The sequence below is a fragment of the Desmodus rotundus genome, chromosome 4 (genome assembly GCF_022682495.2).
Source record: "Desmodus rotundus isolate HL8 chromosome 4, HLdesRot8A.1, whole genome shotgun sequence".
NCBI lineage: Eukaryota > Metazoa > Chordata > Mammalia > Chiroptera > Phyllostomidae > Desmodus > Desmodus rotundus.
The window spans coordinates 25,783,561-25,806,642 of record NC_071390.1 but is presented as its reverse complement, the minus strand read 5'-3'; the positions used below and the strand labels follow the sequence as shown (position 1 = coordinate 25,806,642).

General features: G+C 38.7%; 1 protein-coding gene and 1 non-coding gene across 4 annotated transcripts in view; one reads left to right on the top strand and one right to left on the bottom strand.

Moving 5' to 3' along the window:
* Nucleotides 1–23,082, top strand: part of CCNJ (cyclin J) — a 34,092-nt gene that overhangs the window by 5,190 nt on the left and 5,820 nt on the right. For all 3 annotated transcript variants that reach the window (XM_053922131.1, XM_053922130.1, XM_053922129.1), the window contains exon 3: nucleotides 13,985–14,195. In XM_053922131.1, the coding sequence (XP_053778106.1) occupies nucleotides 13,985–14,195 (211 nt within the window). The remainder of the gene's footprint in view (nucleotides 1–13,984; nucleotides 14,196–23,082) is intronic.
* On the bottom strand, nucleotides 1,695–1,798 carry LOC112307115 (U6 spliceosomal RNA). Its single transcript, XR_002975020.1, has one exon. It is a non-coding gene; the product is annotated as a U6 spliceosomal RNA (small nuclear RNA).

The following is a 23,082-nucleotide window of genomic DNA, read 5'->3' as shown; positions in this document are numbered from 1 at the left end:
TGTCAAGAATGTTAGTTATATAAATGGAATTATATAGTATGCGCCCTTTTGGAATTGGCTGTATTCATTCAGCATAATTCTCTAGAGATCCATCCAAATTGTTGGGCATAAAGCTTTTTATTCCACTATCATGCTATTAAAAATGGGTCTGCAAAGGACCTTCTTATAGATAGGGTAAATTCCTAAGCCTAGTGTTGCCACATTAAAGGGTATCTGCAATCTGCATTTTAAAAAATGTATTACCTACTTGTCCTTCAAAAGGTTATATTGTCAACCTGACCAGTGATATCTGGGAGTTCCTATTTCCACCTTTGATGTCATAAACAAAAATTAATAAAATATTATGTGGTAAGTGAAAAACTATGATTTTTAAATTTTGAATGAGATGAGGTATATTTTTATATGTTGTTGGTCCTATTTATTTTTTCTATGAACTGTCCATATTTGTTGCCTTTTTCCTATTGATTTATGAGTTCTCTGTATGGTAAAGAAATTAACTCTTATATGTCAGAAATATTTATTAAATTCACCTGTTCTTCTCTAATTTGAAATGTCATTGTTATCAAATAGGTTCTTCTATCCAAAAAAAAGGAATGTCTTTCCATGTATGCAGGTGTTCCATACTCCTGGATGCAGGAATGTATGCAGAATTTTAGTAGTATGTTCATATAGTGCTGGCATATATGGGTTTATTTCTAGGTACTTTAATTTTTATAGTTACTGTATATGGAATATTCTATTTTCTAACCAGCTTTTAGTATACAGAAAAGCTATTGATTTTTTAATATTAATTTTGTAGACAGCCATCATACTGAATTCTTACTATTTCTACGTATTTTTTTCTGTTTTTCTTGTTTATTTCTGGATATAAATGCTATCATCTGAAAAATAATAACTTTGTTTCTGAGATTGTCTTTGATTCTTCCTTTCCAATAATTAAACCTTTTCTTTCATTTTCTGTTTGGATTGGTTAGTATTAACAGAATAATGTTAAATAATAATATGCAGCATTCAGTATTAGAATGCTAATCATTTTATTGTTTCACATATAAGTGAGATGCTGGCTTTTATATTTGAGATCTTTTTATCTCCCTTCATCAAACAAATATGTATCTGTTATTTCTCTCAGGGTCACATTTTTGCAGATGCTGTTTTGACATCTATCAAGGTGATTGTGCATATGTATGTGTGAAGTATTACTGTGATTTATATTAATATATTTTCTAATATCAAACCATCCTTGCATTCCTGGGATGTACTACAATTGAAACATTCTTTGGAATAAGTACCATAAATGGTAGGTAGAAAATAGACAGGGGTAGGGTAAGAATAGTATAGGAAATATAGAAGCCAAAGAACTTATATGTATGACCCTTAGACATGAACTGTAGGGGAGGAATGTGGGAGGGAGAAGAAGGTGGGCAGGATAGAGTGGAGTGAAGGGGGGGAAATGGGACAACTGTAATAGCATAATCAATAAATATATTTAAAACAAGAAACATTCTTTGGAACAGTACTAAATTACATTGGATAATATTTTTTTAAATTTCCTGTTTTTTTAAATTTATTAGGGTGACATTTGTTAATAAGATTACATAGGTTTCAAGTGCACAGTTCTACGATACATCATCTGTATATTGCATTGTGTGCCCACCACCCAAAGTCAGATCATCTTCTGTCACCATATATTAGACAAAAATATTGAATGCTTCACAAAATAGCATGTCATCCTTGCACAGGGGCCGTGCTAATCTTCCCTGTATTGTTTAGTAAGCACACATTGGATACTATTTTATCTAAAACTTTATATCTTATTAAGTTAGATTGATATGTAACTTCAATTTCTTGTGTTTGTTGAAAAAATGTATAACATAAAATTTACCACTTAAATCATTTTTAAGTGTACAATTTAGTGACATGAAATATAAATACACATGGCTACCATAACTACTGTCCATTTTCAGAACTTTCTCTTATTCCCAAACTGAAACTTCATGCCTGTTAAACAATAACTCCCTATGTTCCCTGCCCTGCAGTGCCTAGTAACTACACTTCTACTTTCCGCCTGTATGACTTTGACCATTCTAGATACCACATACAAGTGGAATCATACAATATTTGTCTTTCTGTGCCTGGCTGATTTCACTTAGTATACTGTCTTACAGTTTGTCTGTGCCATAGCATATATTAGAATTTCATTTCTTTTTAGGGCTGAATAATAATCCATTGTATGTATATACCACATTTTGTTCACTCGTTTGCTGACAGACACTTTGGTGGTTTATTTCCACCTTTTGGCTATTGTGAATAATGCTACTGTGAATATGGATATACAACTATCTGTTTGAGTCCCTACATTTAATTCTTTGGGACATATACATGCAGGTAAAATTGCTGGGTCATATGGTAATTCTACATTAATTTTGGGAGGCAATTGTAATACTGTTATTCACAGTGGCAGCACAGTTTTATATCCACTAGTACACAAGGGTTCCAGTTTTCCTACGTATTTGCCAACACTTATCTTCTGTTTTCTTTTGTTTTGATAATAGCAATTCTAATGGGTGTGAAGCAGTATCTCATAATGGTTTTTATTTGCATTTTCCTAATGAGTAGTGAGTGACATTGAGCTTCTTTACATGTGCCTATTGGCCACTTACAAATTTTCTTTGGAGAAATGTTTATTTTAGTCCTTTGCATACTTTTTAAGTGAGTTGGTTGTTTTTTGTTGAATTGTATATATATAAAAGGGTAATTTCTTTTTAAATATTTTTTATTTATGCTATTACAGTTGTCCCAATTTGTCACCCTTTGTCCCCCCTCCACCCAGGCTGCCCCCACTCCCAGTCAGTCCCTATACCATTGTCCATGTCTCATATGTATATGTTCTTTGACTAATCCCTTTACCTTCTTTTCAACCAGTCCCCACCTCCTCCCACCTCTCCTACAGCTGTTAGTCTGTTCATGTATCCATGCCTCTTGATTCTTTGTTTGCTCATTAGTTTATCTTGTTTACTAGATTCCACTTATAAGTGAGATCATATGATATTTGTCTTTCACTGACTGGCTTATTTCACTTAGCATAATAGTTTTCGGTTCCATGTCGCAAAAGGTAAGAATTCCTTTCTTTTTTGCGGCTGCATAGTATTCCATTGTGTAAATGTACCACAGCTTTTTTGCCCACTTATCTACTGATGGGCACTTAGGCTGTTTCCAGATCTTGGCTATAATATATAAATAATGCTGCTATGAACAAAGGGGTGCGTATATTCTTTTGAATTAGTGTTTCAGAATTGTTAGGATATATTCCCAGAGATAGAATTGCTGGGTTAAACGGCAGTTCCATTTTTACTTTTTTGAAGAAACCCCATACTGTTTTCCACAGTGGCTGCACCAGTCTATAGTCCCACCAACCTAGTATGTGCACTAGGGTTCCCTTTTCTCCACATCTTCGCCAGCACTTGCTGTTTGTTGATTTATTAATGATAGCCATCTTGGCAGGTATGAGGTGATAGCTCATTGTGGTTTTAATTTGCAATTCTCTGATGACTAGTGAAGTTGAACATTTTTTCATATGTCTATGGGCCATCTGTATGTCCTGCTTGGAGAAGTGTCTGTTCATGTCCTTTGTCCCTTTTTTAATTGGGTTGTTTGTCTTCCTGATGTTGAGTCATATATAAGTTCTTTATATATTTCGGAGATTAAACCCTTGCCCTATGTATTATTGACAAATATGTTCTCCAATACAGTGGGTTCCTTTTTCATTTTGATTATACTTTCTTTAGCAGTGCAGAAGCTTTTTAATTTGATGTAGTCCCATTTGTTTATTTTTTCCTTTGTTTCCCTTCCCTTTATTTTTTCATCTCCCTAAGAGATGTATTGGTAAACATATTTCTATGTGAGATACCTGAAATTTTACTGCCAAGTTTTCCTCTAGGATTATTACAGTATCGTGATTTACACTTAAGTCTTTTCTCCATTTTGAGCTTATTCTTGTGTATGCATGGTGTAAGTTGGTGGTCTAGTTTCATTATTTTTGCATGTGCCAGTCCAGTTTTCCCAACACCATTTATTGAAGAAACTCTCTTTACTCTAAGGGTTGCTCTTGCATCCTTTGTCAAATATTAATTGACTGTTAAAGACATGGGTTTATTTCTGGGCTGTCTATTCTGTTCCATTGATCTATGTTTCTTTTCTTATGCCAGTACAAGACTATTTGATTTCAGTGGGCTTGTAGTGTAGTTTGATATCAGGTACTGTGATCCCTCCAACTTTTCTTTTTTCTCAAGATTGCTGAGGCTATTCAGGGTCATTTTTGGTTCCACATAAATTTTTGGAATATTTGTTCTAGATCTGTGAAATATTCCCTTGGTGTTTTAATAGGAATTGCATTGAATCTATAGGTTGCTTTGGGTAGAATGGACATTTTAATGGTCTTAGTTCCTCCGATCTATTAACATGGTATATGTTCCCACTTATTTGTATCTTCCTCAATTTCTGTCTTCAGTGTCTTCGTTTCCTGAGTATGAGTCTTTTACCTCCGTGGTTAAATTTATTCCTACATACCTTATTTTTTGTTGTTGTTGTTGTATTACTAAATGGGAATGTTTGCTTAATTTCTCTTTCTGATAGTTTGTTATTGGTATATAAAAATGTCATCGATTTCTGAGTATTGATTTTGTATCCTGCTGCTTTGCTGAATTCATATATTAGGTCTAGTAGTTTTTTGGTGGATCTTACAGAGTTTTCTAAGTATAATATCATGTCATCTGTGAATAAGCACAGTTTTACATCCTCCTTTCAAATTTGTATGCCTTTTATTTTTCCTTCTTGTCTGATTGTTATGGCTAGGACTTCCAGTACTATGTTGAATAAGAATGGTGAAAGTGGACATCCCTGTCTTGTTCCTGATCTTAAGAGAACACTATTAGTTTTTGCCCATTGAGTAGGATGTTAGCTGTGCGTGTTTAGTATATGGGCTTTATTATGTTGCAGTATGAGCCCTCTATTCCCACACTGCTGAGCATTTTTTATCATAAATGGATGCTGGATTTTAACAAATGTTTTTTTCTTCATCTATTGACACGATCATGTGATTTTTATTTTGTTTATGTGATGTATCACATTTATTGATTTGTGAATATGGTACCAACCCTGCATCCCTGGGATAAATCCCACTTGATCATGGTGTATGATCTTTTTAATGTATTGCTGCATCCTGTTTGCTAATATTTTGTTGAGAATTTTATCATCTGTGTTAATCAGAGATGTTAGCCTGTAATTTTCTTTCTTTGTTGTCTTTACCTGGTTTTGGAATTAGGGTAATACTGCCTTGTAAAAACAGCTTCGAGGTCGTCTCTCCTCTGGAATAGTTTGGGAAGGATAAGTGTTCTTTGAACGATTGGTAAAATTTGTCTGTGAAGCCATCTGGTCCAGGACTTTTGTTTGCTGGAAGTTTTTTTTATTACTGTTTCAGTTTCATTAGTTGTCTATTCAGGTTTTCTTCCTGATTCCGTTTTGGCAGATTTTATGTTCTAGAAATGTATCCATTTAGCCCAGGTTGTCCAGTTTCTTGGCATATAGTTCATAGTATTTTCTTAAAATCCTTTGTATTTCTTTGGTATTAGTTGTTACTTCTCTTCATTTCTGATTTTATTTACTTGGATTCTCTCTTTTTTTCTTGATGAGTCTGATTGAAGATTTGCCCATTTTCTTTATCTTTTTGAAGAACCAGTTCCTGGATTCATTAGATCTTTTGAATTTTTTTTTAATCTCTATGAGAGTTATTTCTGCTCTGATCTTGATTATTTCTTTCTTACACTCACTTTGGGCTTTGTTTGTTGTTGTTTTTCTAGTTATTTTAGGTCTAATGTTGATTGTTTATTTGAGATTTTTCAGTCTTCTTTAAACAGGCCTGTAATGCTATGAACTTCCCTCTCAGAACTACTTTCACTGTGTCATAAGTTTGGAGTTGTTGTATGTTTCATTTTCATTTGTTTCCAAGTTCTTTTCGGTTTCTTCCTTTATGTCATTGATATCCCATTCATTATTTAATCTTAATACATTCTATTTAGCCTCTAGGTATTTGAGTGTTATGAGGTTTTTTTTATTGTGATTGATTTCTATTTTCACACCATAGTGATCCAAGAAAATGCTTAATATGATCTCAAGTTTCTTGAATTTATTAAGATTTATTTTGTGTCCTACCATGTGGTCATTCTTTGAGAATGATCAATGTGCACTTAAGAAGAATGTGTTTTCTGCTGCTTTTGGGTGAAATGTTCTGTAAGTGTTAATTAAGTACGTTTGATCTAGTGCGTCATTTAAGGTCGCTGTTTCCTTGTTGATATTTTATCTGGAGGCTCTATCCATTGGTGGCAATGGGGTGTTAAAATCCCCTACAATATCTGTATTACTGTGGACCTCTTCCTTAAAGTCCATCAAGATTTTCTTTATATATAAAGGTGCTCCTGTATTCGGTGCATATATGTTTACAAGGGCTATATCTTCTTGTTGGATTGATCCCTTTATGTAGTGACCTTCTTTCTCTTGTTATGGCCTTGTTTTGAAGTCTGTTTTGTCAGATATATGTATTGTTTTCCCAGATTTTTTCCATCTCTATTTGCATGGAATATTTTTTCCATCCCTTCATTTTCAACCTGCATTTTAACCTGTGTAAATCTTTTGTTCTGTGGTGGATCTCTTGTAGATAGCATATATATGGGTCATGTTTTCTTATCAATTCAGCTACCCTATGTCTTTTGATTGGAGCTTATGAATGTTTATGGTCATGAATGTAACCTTAAATGTAAATAGGGGCTTATTCATTGCCATTTTTTACCTTTGTACCTATGTTCCTCTCTCTCTCTTTCTTTCTCTCTCTCTCTCTCTATTTTTTCTTCTTCTTCTTCAAGCACCCCTGTAACATCTCTTGTGGTGCTGGTTTGGTGGTAATGAACTCCCTTAGCTTTTTCTTTTTTTTTTTTCTTTTTTTCTTTTGGTCTGTGAAGCTCTTTTCGCCTTCAGTTTTAAATTACAGCCTTGCTGGATAGAGTGGTCTTGGTTCCAGGTCCTTCCTTTTCATTACTTCGAATACTTCCATTCCCTTCAGTTATTCTATTGAGAAGTCAGCTAATAGCCTTATTAGAACTCCACTGTAAGTAACTGTTTCTTTCTTGCTGCCTTTAAGATATTCTCTTTGTCTTTAAGCTTGCTGTTGTGGTGTGGCTTGATGTGGGTCTCTTTGGGTTCATCTTTTTTTTTTATTTATTTATTCTTAGAGAGAGGAAGGGAGGGAGAAAGAGAGGGAGAGAAACAACAGTGTGTGGCATGCCCCTATTGGGGACCTGGTCTTCAACCCAGGCATGTGCCCTAGACTGGGAATTTAACTGGCGACCCTTTGGTTCACAGGCCAGCACTCAATCCAACGAGCCACACCAGCCAGGGCTCTTTGGGTTCATCTTGATTGGGACTCTGTGCTTCCTGAACTTCCTGAACTTGTGTGACTTCTTCCTTTACTAGGTTAGGGAAGTTTTCTGTCATTATTTCTTCAAACAGGTTTTCTATCTCTTGTTCACTTTCTTCTCCTTCTGGTATCTCTATGATGTAGATGTTACATTTCATATTGTCCCAACGTTCCCATAGACTATCATTCTTTTAAAGTCTTCTTTTTGTTGCTCTGATGGGATATTTTGTCCTGTCTTGTCTTCCAAATTGTTGGTTCAATCTTCTGCTTCATCTAGTCTGCTTTTAATTCTGTCTAGTGTATTCTTCATTTTAGATACTGCATTCTTCATTTCCAACTGTTTCTTCCTCATAGCTTCTGTGTCCTTTTTTCATGCTGATGTAGTTCCCACTAAGTTAATTGTAGTTCTCACTAAGTTCCTTGAGCATCCTTATAATCATTACTTTGAACCCTGTGTCTGATAACTTGTTTGCCTTAATTTCATTTAGCTCTTTGTCTGGGTATTCCTCCTTTTCTTTCATTTGGAGGTTGTTTCTTTGTCTCCCCAGTTTAGCTGTCCCTTTTTGTTTGTTTCTATGTATTAGATAGATCTGCTTTGCCTTCCTCTCTTCATGGGGTGGCCTTATGTGGTAGGAGTATGGTGGGACTTTGTGATGCAGTTTGCTGGATCTCCTGAGTTATATACTCTACAAGTGTCACTTGTGTGGGTTATATGGGCTCTCCTGTTGTATTTGGGTTGATTGTTGTTTGCTCATTTATTGGTAGGATCTCCCCTCTGGCTGGCTGGCTGGCTGAGAGGCTCAGTCCCCACCATGTTTTGTATGCTGTTGTACAGGTTCTGACAGAACAACAACAAAAAAATAGCAAAAATATTCCCCCAATAACAGGAGCAAAATCAATGACAAAAGAACAAAGAATCATAAAAGTAGAAAGAGCACTAGAATAGCAAAAGGAAAAAAGAATACGAGAAGACCAAAGGAAAGAAAAATGATTATGAGAGGAAAAGAGGAAGAGAAACAGTAAGAGAAAGGAACAGGTACTTAGTCAAGATGGCAGCATAGGTAAATATGGCTCACCTCCTCACACAGCCACATCAAAATTATAGCTAAACTACAAAACAACCATTATTCAGAGCCACCGGAAATCATGATGAATGGAAGTCCTACAACTACAGAATTAAAAAAGAAACTTTATTGAGACTTGTAGGAGGGGTGGAGACTCAGAACAGGATGGTCCTCCACCCATGTGTAGTGGATGGAATTCAGGAGGGATATCTCAGGAGTGAAGGGTCTCAGCCCTATGCCAGGTCCTCCAGCCCAGGGTTCCAGTGCAAGGAAATAAGACCCAATAACTTTAGGCTGTAAAAACCAGTGGGGATTGAGGCTGTGTTAGACAGAAGCTTCTGGATACCCAGGCAGTTGCTCGTAAAGAGCCCATGCATGGACTTACTTGGACTCACTCCCTCTGAGACCCAGTACCAGGTCAGCAGCTTGAAAGGCACCAGACGTATATGTGGAGGAACTGAAGTGTCTGGCATCAAGGAAGGAGCTGGGAGACAGCTTTCTCCCAGACAGAAGTGCTGGCAAAGGCCATAGTTCCTTTGATGAGCCCTACCCCCACAGAGCTAGCAGGCAGATACCATATCTGAGACTCAGTTACCTGTCTCACACTGTTTGCCCCATCTTGGTGATACCCTGAGGTTCTACCCCACCCAACTTTCGGGCCCACCCAAGCTATTTCCAGTGACTTTTCCATACGAATTGCTTGTCTTGGCTCATGCTTTAGTTTTCCTGAGTTCTCTCAGGAAAGCAGCATCTGGCCTCAGTGAGCCCTGTATCTCTAGCTAAGCAGCCCCAGGCCCTGCTCTAGCAGCAGCTGGCCTTGGTTCACAGCTTGGCCTTGCTTGGGCACCTCTAAGCCCAGAACAAGTAGCAGCCATCTGCAAATCGCTTTGTAGTTCATGGTCAGTGCCTCAGACAGAACACAGGCGGTGGATGACCTTGGCCTACACCTCCCAGGAGGCCCTAGATCCTGCACACTCAGTGGACAGCTACAGACCATGTTGGAGCACCATCACCCAATTACCTCCACAAGTGACACACTCAAGGGGCAGACTCAGCGGGCACCAGAGCCCTGCTGAAGTAAGTCCTGCTCTGTGGAGTAGGCCGCTGTACAGCTGATCCTCCATGGTGGTCAGAGGTTGGTGGTCAGTGGTCACAGCCAGTGCTTGCAGCTGATAAGCCTGGCTAAATCCCTGCCATTAACTTGCCAGCAGCAATTAAGGCTCAATTGCAAGAGCGGTGTGTGCACAGTTCACACAATGGGCACACTTTGAATACCCAGTTTGAGCAATAGGAGTGGCAGTGCCACTGGACCCTACAGGACACCTACTACATTAGGCCACTATACCAAGCCAGGGAGTCATAGCAGCTCTACCTAATATATAGAAACAAATATAGGGAGGCTGCCAGTAGGAGGAGACAAAGAAACATGGCTCAAATGAAAGAACAGAATAAAACTTCAGAAAAAGAACTAAACAAAATGGAGACAAATAATCTACTGGATGCAGAGTTCAAAACACTATAAGGATGTTCAATGAACTTATGGGAAGAGTAAATGAACTCAGAGAGAATTTCAACAGCATAAAAAAGGACATTGAAACCATAAAAAATAACCAGTCAGAAATGAAGGATATACTAACTGAAATAAAGAACAATTTACAGGAAATCAATAGTAGAGTAGGTGAAGCCAAGAATCAAATCAGCAATTTGGAATGTAAGAAAGCAAAATGCAATCACAACAGCAAGAAGAAAAAAAGAATCTAAAAAAAAAAAAATGAGGATAGTGTAAGAAGCCTCTGGGACAACTTCACATGTACCAGTATTCACATAATGGGGGTGCAGGAAGGAGAAGAGAAAGAGTGAGAAGTTGGAAACCTATTTGAGAAAATAAAGAGAGAAAACTTCCCTAATTTGGTGAAGGTAATACAAGTAGACATAAAAGTCCAGAAAGTGCAGAGTCTCAAACAAGATGAACCCAAAGAAGCCCATACCAAGACACATCATAATTAAAATGCAAAAGATTAAAGACAAGGAGAGAGTTTAAAAGCAACAAGAGAAAAGCAGTTAGTTACCTACAAGGGAGCTCCCATAAAACTGTTAGCTGATTTCTAAACAGAAACTTTGCAGTCTAGAAGGGATTGACAAGAATATTCAAAGCGATGAAAAGCAAGGTCCTACAACCAGTATTACTCTACCCAGCAAAGCCATCATTTAGAAAAAGAGCTTCCCAGACAAGAAAAAGCTAAAGGAGTTCATCATCACCAAACAGTATTATGTGAAATGTTAAAGAGTCTCCTTTAAGAAGATGAAAAATATGAACAATAAAATGGCCATAGATTCATCTATCAGTAATTCAATCTAAAAAACAAAATACATGAACAAACAGAACAGAAACTGAATCATCGATACAGAGAATGTTTTGATTGTTGCCAGATGGGAGGCAGGTTGGGGGGGGTGAGAAAAAAAGTTGAAATGATTAAGAAGTGCAAATTAGTTGTTACAGAATAGTCATGGGGTGTAAAGTACAGCATAGGGAATATAGTAGCCGAAGAACGTACATGCCTGACCCATGGACATGGATAACAGTGTGGGGACCACCTGAGGGACTTAGAGGGAGGTCTAGGTGGAGGGGGACAAGGAGGAGGAATTAGGACAATTGTAATAACATAAACAATAAAATATAATTTATATTTTAAGAAGATTAAGGAATAGAAAAAGGGAAATGGCAAAAAACAAAAAAGGAATTTAAAAATAAGGAAAGAAGAAGGAAAAACGGAGTAAGAAAAGAGTAAAATAAGAGATATAAAAGAAAAACAGGGAAAAAGAAAAATAGAAGAAAAAGGGGGGAAAAGGCCAAGGAAAACAAATAACAGAAATAATGAAAAAGTACAGAGTGGAATTCATCTCAGCAGAGTTTAGTTCTTGCCTGCCAGGTTCTCCCGTTGGATATGGCTCTGATGTTGTCTAAAGCTGGTATAAACCAATGTCAGATGCTGTCCATGACTAGCCCTTAGCAGCCTGTTGGAGCCACAAAAGATCCAGTTTGTGGCTGTCTCCTCTGGGCTTGGCTGTGCACAGGATGGGCCATGCTGCTGTAAGACTGGCTTTTATCAGCACAGGGCTAAGTGGTGGGTCAGCAAACCAGGATCTGCCTCCACCTACCTCTGGCCGGTGGCCCACTGTCAGTCTTAGTCTAGTCATTAACTTGACTGTTTCTGAGAGAGCTTCTGATGAAGTGAGGAAGATGGGACCCCTGGATCTCCCATGGGAGGTCCCTTTCAGACTTCAGGGAAGTTGGTGGGTATGTTCCCCACCCCTAGCCACACATCTGAGTCTGTTCCAGATTATTTCCCTGAACTTGGCAGAGTAGAGCCCCTAGTAGGAAAGCAGGTGGGGCCTCTAGACCCCAGAGATTGGGTTTGCCAGAAGCCAGGGGGGTGTTTCTGTGGCTCTCCCATGAGAGGGAAATGCCAGGCTGTTTCAAGGGAAAGTGTATGGGTTGGTCACGCCCTAAAGCCACTCTCAAACACCTCCTAAGTCTACATATGTTGCTGTTTCCTCAGCAGGGATTCAGATGCTGGGGTTGGGGGAGAGGGCAGACTGGGGGAACATGCAGGGTGGGGCAAGCAGGATTCCAGAGGGTGGGGATAGGTATCCCACAGGGCTTGGTAATTGTTTTCCCCCTGGGCGGGGCTTACCCTTCTCAAGAAAAATGTAGCTGCGGTGTGGAGGTGTGTCCCAGCATAGGAATCCCAGCAACTGCTCCCCCATGTCTCTTCCTGATGCCTCCCACTCCAGATTTTCCTCAGGCAATTCCAGTCCATGCTGCCTTCCCTTTGCCATAGCCCAAGGTGAGTGACTGTGAATGAGAAATTTGTGCTTTTGCTCCTTAAAAAAAAAAAAAAAAAAGTGGCTTTGTCTCTAGCAGGTCCCGTCTCTCCCAGGCAGAGGAAAATCCCATGGCCTTTCACCACTGGATGCTACATGGGTGGCCGATCCTGGCATTGGTGCTCTGTGCTTGGGAACCCAGTCTGGGGTCTAGGCTTCACTCCTCTCAGGGGGAAGCTCACACAGGCATGATGTATCCTCAGCCTGCCACCCATGGGAGCTGGCTGTCCCCTTTTGCGTCCCCACCCATCCTACCGGTCGCAAGGTTGTTTCTGCCCATCCTTGGTTAGAAGTCTCTTCTTCAGTTAGTCTTTGTTTATTTATTTTGGGTGGTTGTTCCCCTCTTTATTTTTATTTCCAGTGTGTTTCTGGGAAGAGGTGTGAGAAAGATCCTCCTACTCTGTCGCCATCTTACAAATATCATCCTCCCCCACAAGAGTTATTTATATAATCTGGATATTAACCCCTTATCAGATACATGATTTGCAAGTATTTTCCCCCATTTTGTGAGTTGCCTTTTCATTTTTTTGATAGTGTCCAGTGGTGCACAGAAGATTTTCATTTTTTAAAAAGATTTTATTTATTTATATTTTTAGAGAGGGGGGAAGGGAGGGAGAAAGAGAGGGAAAGAAATATCAGAGAGCAACATTGGTTTCCTCTTGTCTGCATCCCTTCGGGGGACCAAACCCTCAACCCAGTCATGTGCCCTGACGGAATTGAACTGGTGATCTTTTGCTTTGCAGGATCATGCCCAACCAACTGAGCCACACTGGTCAGGGCAAAAGGTTTTAATTTTGATGAAGTATAATTTATCTTTTTTTTCTCCTGTGCTTTCAGGGTTCTTTCCATGATACTTCTATTATAATACCTATTGGGTTTAGTATTGCTATTATGCTCATCTCATAAAATGAACTTAGAACCTTTCCATCTTTCTCTGTGCTCTGAATACTTATAGAAATTTTCTAATTTTTAAAACACAAGTTTATTTAATTCTGAAGTTGAACAGTTATGATGGGAAGAACTTTAGGTCTATGAGAGGATGATGGCAAAGGAGGCATCATAAAACTGTTGAACGGGAGATATATTAGAAGATACTCGTGAGTGAATACTAGTCTCTATCGTCCACATCCCTGCAAGTATAATATAGTATGTGACATGCTAGGAGTATATCCACTTACCTGTTACCTTCTCACCAAAAGCTCTGAGCTTCTTGGAGGGTGTACGTGTGTATGGTATGGTTGGGTTTTGAGCAGGCTGTTTTTCTGAAAACACCTGTTAGAGAAAATAGGATTCCCATATTGAAAATGTTACTTGAATACATCTATTTCATAATCCAAGAAACACCTATAATCAGTCATGTCAGAGGTAGTTAAGGATAAGAAGAAAAGTTTAGTTTAAGTTTTAAAAGTCATTCATTATTCTTCCACTCAACTTTTTCATTTTTGTTTCACTCAAGAAAAGTGAACTTTAGGCTCTTGTAACGCTAATATATTGGGGGGAAGTGATCTTTGCATTGTGGGAATACTTCTCCTATAGGGTATTTAACTAAATTTTGTTACTCTTGATTTAGGAGCTGAAGTTGCCCTCCTACAAAGGCCAGTCCCCTCAGCTAAGTCTCAGAAGGTATTTTGCTGACTTGATTGCCATTGTGAGCAATCGCTTCACACTCTGCCCTTCTGCCCGACATCTTGCAGTCTACTTGCTGGACTTGTTTATGGATCGGTATGACATCTCTATCCAGCAGTTGCATTTAGTTGCACTTTCCTGTCTGCTTCTAGCAAGTAAGTATGAATCTGACCTACATGATTTGAAATTTCTATTTGTAATAAAATAAATTTATGTGCAACTTGGTAAACTATCACCAAATTACATTTATTCCAGTTTATGATTATCAGAAAGTTTATGTTGAAAGTTCTCCTTGGTACTATAATTCTTAACGAGACATTAAAATGTGGCTTTGAAGTCCTGTTGCATTTTTTTGGTTTTTTAAAAATTTTTTAGAGAGAGAGAGACATTGATTCATTGCCTTCTCATATGCACCCTGACTAGGGATTGAACTTGCAACCTAAGTATGTGCCCTCTCTGGGGATTGAACCAGCAACCCCTTGATTTTGGGGATAATACCCTAATCAACTGAGCCACACCATCCAGGGACAGAAGTCTTTTAAAAACATACATGCCTAAACCTTATGTCCTAAAGATTGTGCAACAAATGTCCTAAAGATTGTGCAACAAAAGGCCACTCCAGCTCTACTGACTCAGAATCTACATCATGGGGCCTGGGTATTTTTTAAATCTTTAAAAATTTCCAGAGGTGATTTTTTTAAAAACTTTTACTGTTATTCAATTACAGTTGTCTGCCTTTTCTCCCCATCCATCCACCCCACCCCAGCCAAACCCACCTCCCTCCCCCACCTCCACCCTCCCCCTTGATTTTGGCCATGTGTCCCTTATAGTAGTTCCTGTAAACCCCTCTCCCCACTGTCCCCTCCCCCCTCCCCTCTGGCTGTTGTTAGATTGTTCTTAACTTCAATGTCTCTGGTAATGTTTTGTTTGCTTTTTTCTTTTGTTGATTATGTTCCAGTTAAAGGTGAGATCATATGGTATTTGTCCCTCACCGCCTGGCTTATTTCACTTAACATAATGCTCTCCAGTTCCATCCATGCTGTTGCAAAGGGTATAAGCTCCTTCTTTCTCTCTGCTGCATAGAATTCCATTGGGTAAATGTACCAGAGTTTTTTGATCCACTCATTTGCTGATGGGCACTTAGGTTGTTTCCAGTACTTGGCTATTGTAAATTGTGCTGCTATGAACATTGCATAGGGGTGCATAGGTTCTTTTGGATTGGTGTTTCAGGGTTCTTAGGGTATAATCCCAGCAGTGGAATTGCTGGGTCAAAGGGCAGTTCCATTTTTAGTTTTCTGAGGAAATTCCATACTGTTTTCCACAGTGGCCGTACCAGTCTGCATTCCCACCAACAATGTACTAGGGTTCCCTTTTCTCTGCATCCTCTCCATTTGTTTGTTGATTTGTTTATGTTGGCCACTCTGGTGTGAGATGGTACCAGAGGTGATTCTGATGTACCTTTGCAATTGAGAACTATTGCCTTAAAGTAGAGGTTTTCATCTAGGAGCATTTGTGCTCCACAGGAGATTCTTGGCAATGTGTGGAGGTGGTTTTGGTTATAATCACAACCTGGGAGGATGCAACTAAGATCCAGTGAGTAGAGGTGGGACAGTCCCCCATAACAAAGAAATATCTGGCCCAAATTAGGTCAGTAGAGCTGAGATTGAGAAACTCTGTCTAAAAGGTAGCATACTCACCCTGACAGGTGTGGCTCAGTTGGTTGAGCATCGTCCCACAAAGCAAAATGTCTCCGGTTCAATTCCCAGTTGGCACATGCCTGCCTAGGTTGTAGATTCAGTCCTTGTTCGAGGCACATACTAGAGGCAGCTGATTGATGTTTCTCACATCAGTATTTGTCTCCTTCTCTCCCTCCCTTCCTCTCTCTATAAATAAATAAGTAAAGTAAGTAAATAAATAAAATCATACTCTTTGTTAGAATACCTTCTGTAGAATACCTTCTGTTGACTATATGATGAGTTAAAGAACTGAAGGGACCCTTCTACAGTCAGAGAAGATAGAGGGATATTGCAGTAGAGTGAAGGGCACAGCATCAGCACTGCCATATGGAAGTAGTTGGCCACAGAAAGGCATGAAGTCAACATCTGCACAGAAACCAAAGAACTGAGGATTTCAATAGGAGCTAACTATTGCTTACTCCTAACTACAATAAGAAAACATCTTTCTACCCTTATTGCTGAGTGAATTCTCATAAACGATTTCTGGCCAAGATGGAGGTGTAGGTAGACACAGTGATTCTTCGCACAATCAAAAGAAGGACAACAACAAATTTAAAAACAAAAAACAACCAGAGCTGCCAGAAAATTGAACTGTATGGAAAACCAACAACCAAGGAGTTAAAGAAGAAACATTCATCCAGACCAGTAGGAGGGGCAGAGATGGGCAGCCGGGCAGAGAGGATTCATGGCAAGGTGGTGGCTGGAGGACCAGGGAGGGCAAGGGGGCAGCTGGCAGAGCTGGGAATCCCACATTCAAGTGCAGATAAATTGGGAGGAACAACTGAGGAGAGAGACAGACAACACAGCCCAGGGTTCCAGCCCAAGGAAGTAAAACCTCAAAACTTCTAACTGAAAAAACCTGTGCAGGTTGAGGCAGTGGGAGAAACTCTCAACCTCACAGGAGAGTTCATTGGAGAGACTCACAGGGTCCTAGACACACACAAACCCACCTAAACAGGAATCAGCATCAGAAGGGCCTAATTTGCTTGTGGGTAGCAGAGCAGGTGACTGAAAGCCAGTGAGAGCGGAACAAGTGTCACTATTCCCTCCCCCACATACAGCATTATAATGCAGTGACATCGGTTGCCCCGCCCTGGTGAATAAGGCTCTGCCCCTTACTACTAACAGGCGCACTGAGACCAAAAAAAAAAAAACATGGCCCAAATGAAAGAACAGATCAAAGCTCCAGAAAAAAATACAGCTGAGCAAAGAAGAGATAGCCAACCTATCAGATGCAGGGTTCAAAACACTGGTAATCAGGATGCTTACAGAAATGGTTGAGTATGGTTGCAAAATAAAGGTAAATGTGAAGGCTATGGAAAGTGAAATAAAGGAAAATGTACAGGGAAACAACAGTGACGGGAAGGAAACCAGGACTCAAATCAACGGTTTTGACCAGAAGGAAGAAATAAACATTCAACCAGAACAGAATGAAGAAAGAAGAGTTCAAAAAAATGAGGAGAGGCTTAGGAACCTCCAGGACAACTTTGAACATTCCAACATCCAAATCATAGGGATGACAGAAGGAGAACAGGAAGAGCAAGAAATTGAAAACTTATTTGAACAAATAATGAAGGAGAACTCCCCCAATCTAGTAAAGGAAATAGACTTTAAGGAAGTCCAGGAAGCTCAGAGAGTCCCAAACAAGTTAGACCCAAGGAAGCACACACCAAAGCACATCATAATTACATTACCCAAGATTAAAGATAAGGAGAGAATTTTAAAAGCAGCAAGAGAAAAAGCAGAGACAGTTACCTACAAAGGAGTTCCCATAGTACTATCAGCTGATTTCTCAAAAGAAACCTTACAGGCAAGAAGGGACTGGAAAGAAGTATTTGAAGTCCTGAAAGGCAAGGACCTACATCCAATATTACTCTATCCAGCAAAGCTATCATTTAGAATAGAAGGGCAGATAAAGTGCTTCCCAGATAAGGTCAAGTTAAAGGAGTTCATCATCACCAAGCCCTTATTATATGAAATGTTAAAGGAACTTATCTAAGAAAAAGAAGATCAAAGATATGAACAGTAGAATGACAACAAACTCACAACTATCAACAACCGAACCTAAAAAAACAAAGCAAACAACTAGAACAGGAAGAGATTTACAGAAATGGAGATCACATGGAGGGTTATCAGTGAGGGAGTGGGAGGAGGGAGAATGGGGGAAAAGGTACAGGGAATAAGAAGCATAAATGGTAGGTACAAAATAGACAGGGGGAGGTTAGAATAGTATGAGAAGTGGAGAAGCTGAAGAACTTATATGTATGACCCATGGATGTGAACTACGGTGGGAGGATGATGGTGGGTGGGGGGTACAGGGCAGAAGGGAATAAAGGGTAGAAAAAAATCAGACAACTGTAATAGCATAATCAATAAAATGTGTTTAAAAAAAGAAAAAAGATCCGAAGGTTCACATGCAGCTGCTGCACATGTGAAACCCTTTGCTGATGCCATAGGCACAACTCTGTGGTAGGCTGCAAGGTAGCATCAGATAGAACCACACTTGTTACCCAGTGCAGACGCTATTCTTGGCCTTTGGTACCTCTTTCTCTTAACATCTTCCTGTAAGTCATTTCATTGTCAGTACCCTAACTGAAGATAAAGAGGGTGAGTAAAGGAATTGAAATGGAGTTTTTCATCTTTTAGTAATGTGAAAAAATTGTATTTGATATTGAAGTTGAACCTATTATGAAGTTCCTGTATTATTCATGTCATTACAATAGAAATGTAAGCCCCACCTCAAAGTAGTATTTAGAAATATCTGCTGCCTTTACCTTTAATCCTCACTTCAGGGTTTGGGATCCAGTGTGACTGCTTTCTAAAGAACATTCCCCTTACACCCTGCCACCAGAGTACTTTCTAAAACACCGTTGTGCTTTTACTGCAGATAAATTTAAATGCAGGCCTGTGTGGTATCATTTCTGGTACTGATTTTTTCTCAAGTTTTCTTTTCCTACCCTTATTCTTCCTTTGATCTAATGACCTCAACTACTTATTTGTCTCCTTGAAGGTTTTTTTTAAATTTCAAATCTTTTGCAAACCTGGCTGAATATAAAGAAACATGGCCCTAGTAAAGGTTTCCCACTGCCTCTTGATTTAGGTAGAAACTCCTTAATACAAAATTTTGAACCTTTCATCTGGAACCAGCCACTTTTCCAGTTTCATTTTCCAACCGTATCTCCATGTATTTTGAACCAAATTCTTACCAGAATACTTTTTTTCCTGAAAAATCTATATTTCTCCTTCAATCTATTGTCCTCTAAGATCCAGGCACACCACCTGCTACTCCTCACCCAGAAAGCCCATGAAGTACTGCTTGTATATTTATAATTAACCTTTAACCTTTAATTAAGGTTTCATCTTCATAAGCAGTCATGTGTACAGTTCACTATGTGTTTATCACTGGCTATGAAGCCCTTTGTGGTTTAATAGTTTGCGTAAAATTTGAAAAACCCATACTTGACACATCAGATGTGTAAGAATCCACAAACGAAATGGTTTCTTGTTATCCTACAGATGTTCATATATTGGTGAACCAGGTTATAGTAGAAAGACACTAGAAATCAAATATTCAAGTTAGGTTATTTTTAAAATTTGGGATGATTAATGAAAAATAATGTTTGCTTTCTGTGGCCATCACCACTATCCTTTACCACTACCAAGCGTCCCCTTCTCTACACCTGCAATTCTTAATGTGTGGTGTGGGCCAGTGGGGTACGCCTCTTGGTGGACTGTGAAGTTATGAATGATGCATAGTCAGTTCATAAACCAACTTACATTTATGACTAAAGTTTACTTACTGGTAACTTACTAAATAAATTAGGAATTACTACACTAGATATGGATAAACAACTGGTAACTTACTTAAATGAATTAGAGATTAATAAACTAGATATTCATACATGTTACTACTAAAGTTTACTGAGGACACTAGTTAATTTAGTAAGAATTCTGGCCACCGTGCAGTGCTTGGGATTGGTTCCAAGTTCCTGCAATTTTCACAGTTTGGGGAAAAGTTATTTTATTTGTGTACTCTCTAAGGTTGGTTAGAATAGTTTCCAAATTGTTCCTGTTTTTAAATTATCTATTACTTTTAGTTTAAGGTCATGATCAATTTATTTTATTGAAAATTATTTGATTTAAACTATGTGGTAATATATAATTACTTTTTGTTTTCAAGGAGCTAGGCTTTAGGATTTGTATTTATTGTGGTTCAAATATGAATTATTTATCACCTATTACTGAAAGAGTTGGATACCTCCTCCCTTTGTCTTACTGCCACCCCCTAACCCCTCTTTCCAGAGACAGAAGAATTGCCTTTACATTATTCTTCTCCACTGAAGAATGGGAAAGTGTGAGATAGGTATCCCCCTGAGTCTCAGCCCCTCCCAAGTGAGCAGTGCTCAAAAGAGTTTAAGTTGTGAATTCTGTACAGCACAAGGAATCAAAGGAGCTGTCTCTTAGTAGCTGCCTGCAATCTCTCCTCATTCCAGTCTGTAACTTTACTACCACAGAAGCGCTTAGGATGCTAATAAACTGGGTAGCCTGTTTTCAGGACCTGATATCTCTTTTGTACTTGTGGAGTTCATTCCAGTATTTCTTACATTCTTACACTCTGTCTTCTTATATTTGGATACCAATGGCAGCTTTCCAATTAGTTATCATAAACTTTATTCAAATAATGCTTCTCTGCTCACATAATGATTGAATTCTGTATGCCCTTTTCCCCTAGCTGCTCCCTGCCTTGGGATGGGCAGCCTGTTATATAAAAGTGAAGAATAGTTTACAGCTGAGAGCTGGATTCTAGTTATTAAAGAAATTGGGAGGTTGTCAGTAGTTTGGTCAAAGATGGAGGAGCACAGTTTGTAAATTCTAGGTACTAATGTATATCCAGCTGCCTGAGTGTGGAGGTGGGAAGAAAGGGCCTCAGGTTATCTGATTGGAGGGTGGTAGTAGTGTTGTAGAGTAGGGATTATAGTGATGGATTGCCTAGGTTTGAATCTCGTTAGCAATATGAATTTCAGGAACCTTTGAGTCTCAGGTTATTTCTCTCTAAAGTGAAAATAAAGACTTATAAAATTGTCTTGAGAATCAAGTAGGGTTATATGTTTAAAACCAGGTAGGAAATTAAAAAAAAAAAAAGCAGGTAGGAAATGGAAATATAAAAGTTAGCATTGCAGTGATTGCTCTTCCATAAACTGTTTCATGATCTTTGGTCTAGGTCCCTATTCCTAAGGTTCTGGTTCATTTCAGAAAAGACTGATTTATCCTGGGAAATTCTCACATTCCAGCTCTTTGACATGTATACCCTGGCTTTCCTTGGCTTCTGTAATCAGCATTGAACTTGTGAAGAACATGGAAGCAGACTCAGAGATGAGGCTTTTGATAATTTGATTGAGATATTGGGTAGGTAAGAAGTCATCTTGGAGTCAAGATGAAGCCAAAAGTGAGATTATAGGCTTTTAGTAGTAAAAACTTGTGACAAGTGCTTGTTTTCCCTTGCTCATCAATACTGGGCTGACAGAGCTTTTTACTTTACTATCTGATACGTGAAAAATTGTATCTCACAGTTGATTTGATTTACATCTTAATTTTTAATGAGAATAGAACCTTCTTCCTATGAATTGCCTCTTCCTTATCTATTGTTCTGTAGTCTTATAAATTTGTGAGAGTTCTTGGTATATATTACGGATGACTTTTTACCCTACTTCATTATAAAGGAACAGAATGTAGATTGAAAGAGCTCACTGTGACATCTGATCCTTGCCCTACTACAACATACCTTCCATTCACTGCTGGCTTTGAAACTATGCTGGTTTCCAGGGCTGATTTGAACATTTCCTATAAAGGAAAGACAACCTGATGTTTTGTTTCTGTGTCCTCTAATTCTTTATTTTCGGGGAAGCAGACGTGAATTTCCTGTGCCCTTATTTCCTGTTTAGGGCCTTTGTCAATATAATCACATGGCTTCTGGTATTTCCTTTCATTTGAAGAAACTGAGCTTTGTTATCTATATGTGGTATTGTGGGTAAGTAGATTTAAAATACCCATGCACATAGTATTTAGCACAACAAAAACTGTGGCTATGAATGCAGGTTCTCTTTGATGCTGTCACACACTTTGAAATTCTTTCATATCCATGTATCTGAGTATTTATATTCCTATATATAATGAAAAAGTTCAAAAAAAATTAAACCTGAATTAAAATCCAAAGTATGGCCCTGGCCTGTGTGGCTCAGTTGGTTGGAGCACCGTCCTGTAACCACGAGGTCGTGTGTTCAATTTCCGGTCAGGGCACATACCTAAGGTTGTGAGTTAATCCCTGGTCCTGATGGGAGCTCCTGATGCGATCCCAGTCTGGGTGGTATGGGAGGCAACCAATCAATACTTCTCTCTCTCGCATCAGTGTTTCTCTCTTGCAAAGATATGTCTTTCTCCCTTACTCCTCCCTTCCTCTCTTTCTAAAAGCAATTTAAAAAAATGTCCTCAGGTGAGAGTTAAAAAAAAAAATCCCAAGTATGGTATTTATGCACTATGCAGTTTATTTTGAATGTTACAAATCAAGATACAAAGGCTTTCACACTGGTAATAGCTGAGTACTTTTACCAGTATAGAAACTCCATAGATGCTTAATATTATAGAAGTCTGTCTATTCTGGTAGTTGTTGTCCCTGTATAGCCCAATATAATACTTTGGTCTAGGTGTCCGGATTTGGGAACTCAAACATATGCCTTCCTTTGGGCTTCCATTTTTAGTTTGGCTCAATTTATTTGACCTTAAATGAACTGGCCAACCTCACTGCCTCAGTTTCTTGAGCTATGAAATTGGTCATACACAGTTTTGTTTTCAATACTGAAAGTTTCAGGGAGATAATATGAAACATTCTTGATCCTTGTATTAATAGGGAATTATGGTATATTTCTTCAAAGGAATTTCAAGAATGATATAAATAAACTCATAAAGTTTTACAATATTTCTTTGGGTGTACTGCCCATGTTGCTGCTACAGAAATGGCAGGGCACTCTGAAAGCCTTAATGATTCATCCAGAGGGACTGACCTCAATTCGTAGGTCGTTTCCTTCTGAAGAATTCGTCTCTTACTCTAAGAACACAGTGGGTTCCTCCTGTATCTCTATGCAGTGGTGATTCTAGATTACCATGTCCTTGAGACCACTTGCAGTGCTTGGAGCTGCACTAAGTATATGCTATTGGGAAAACTTGTGAGATTCACCTTGATGTGGTTTGAATTGGGAAGAGCTATCTAAATTTATGAAAAGTATGAATTATGTAAGGTTTTTTTGGATTA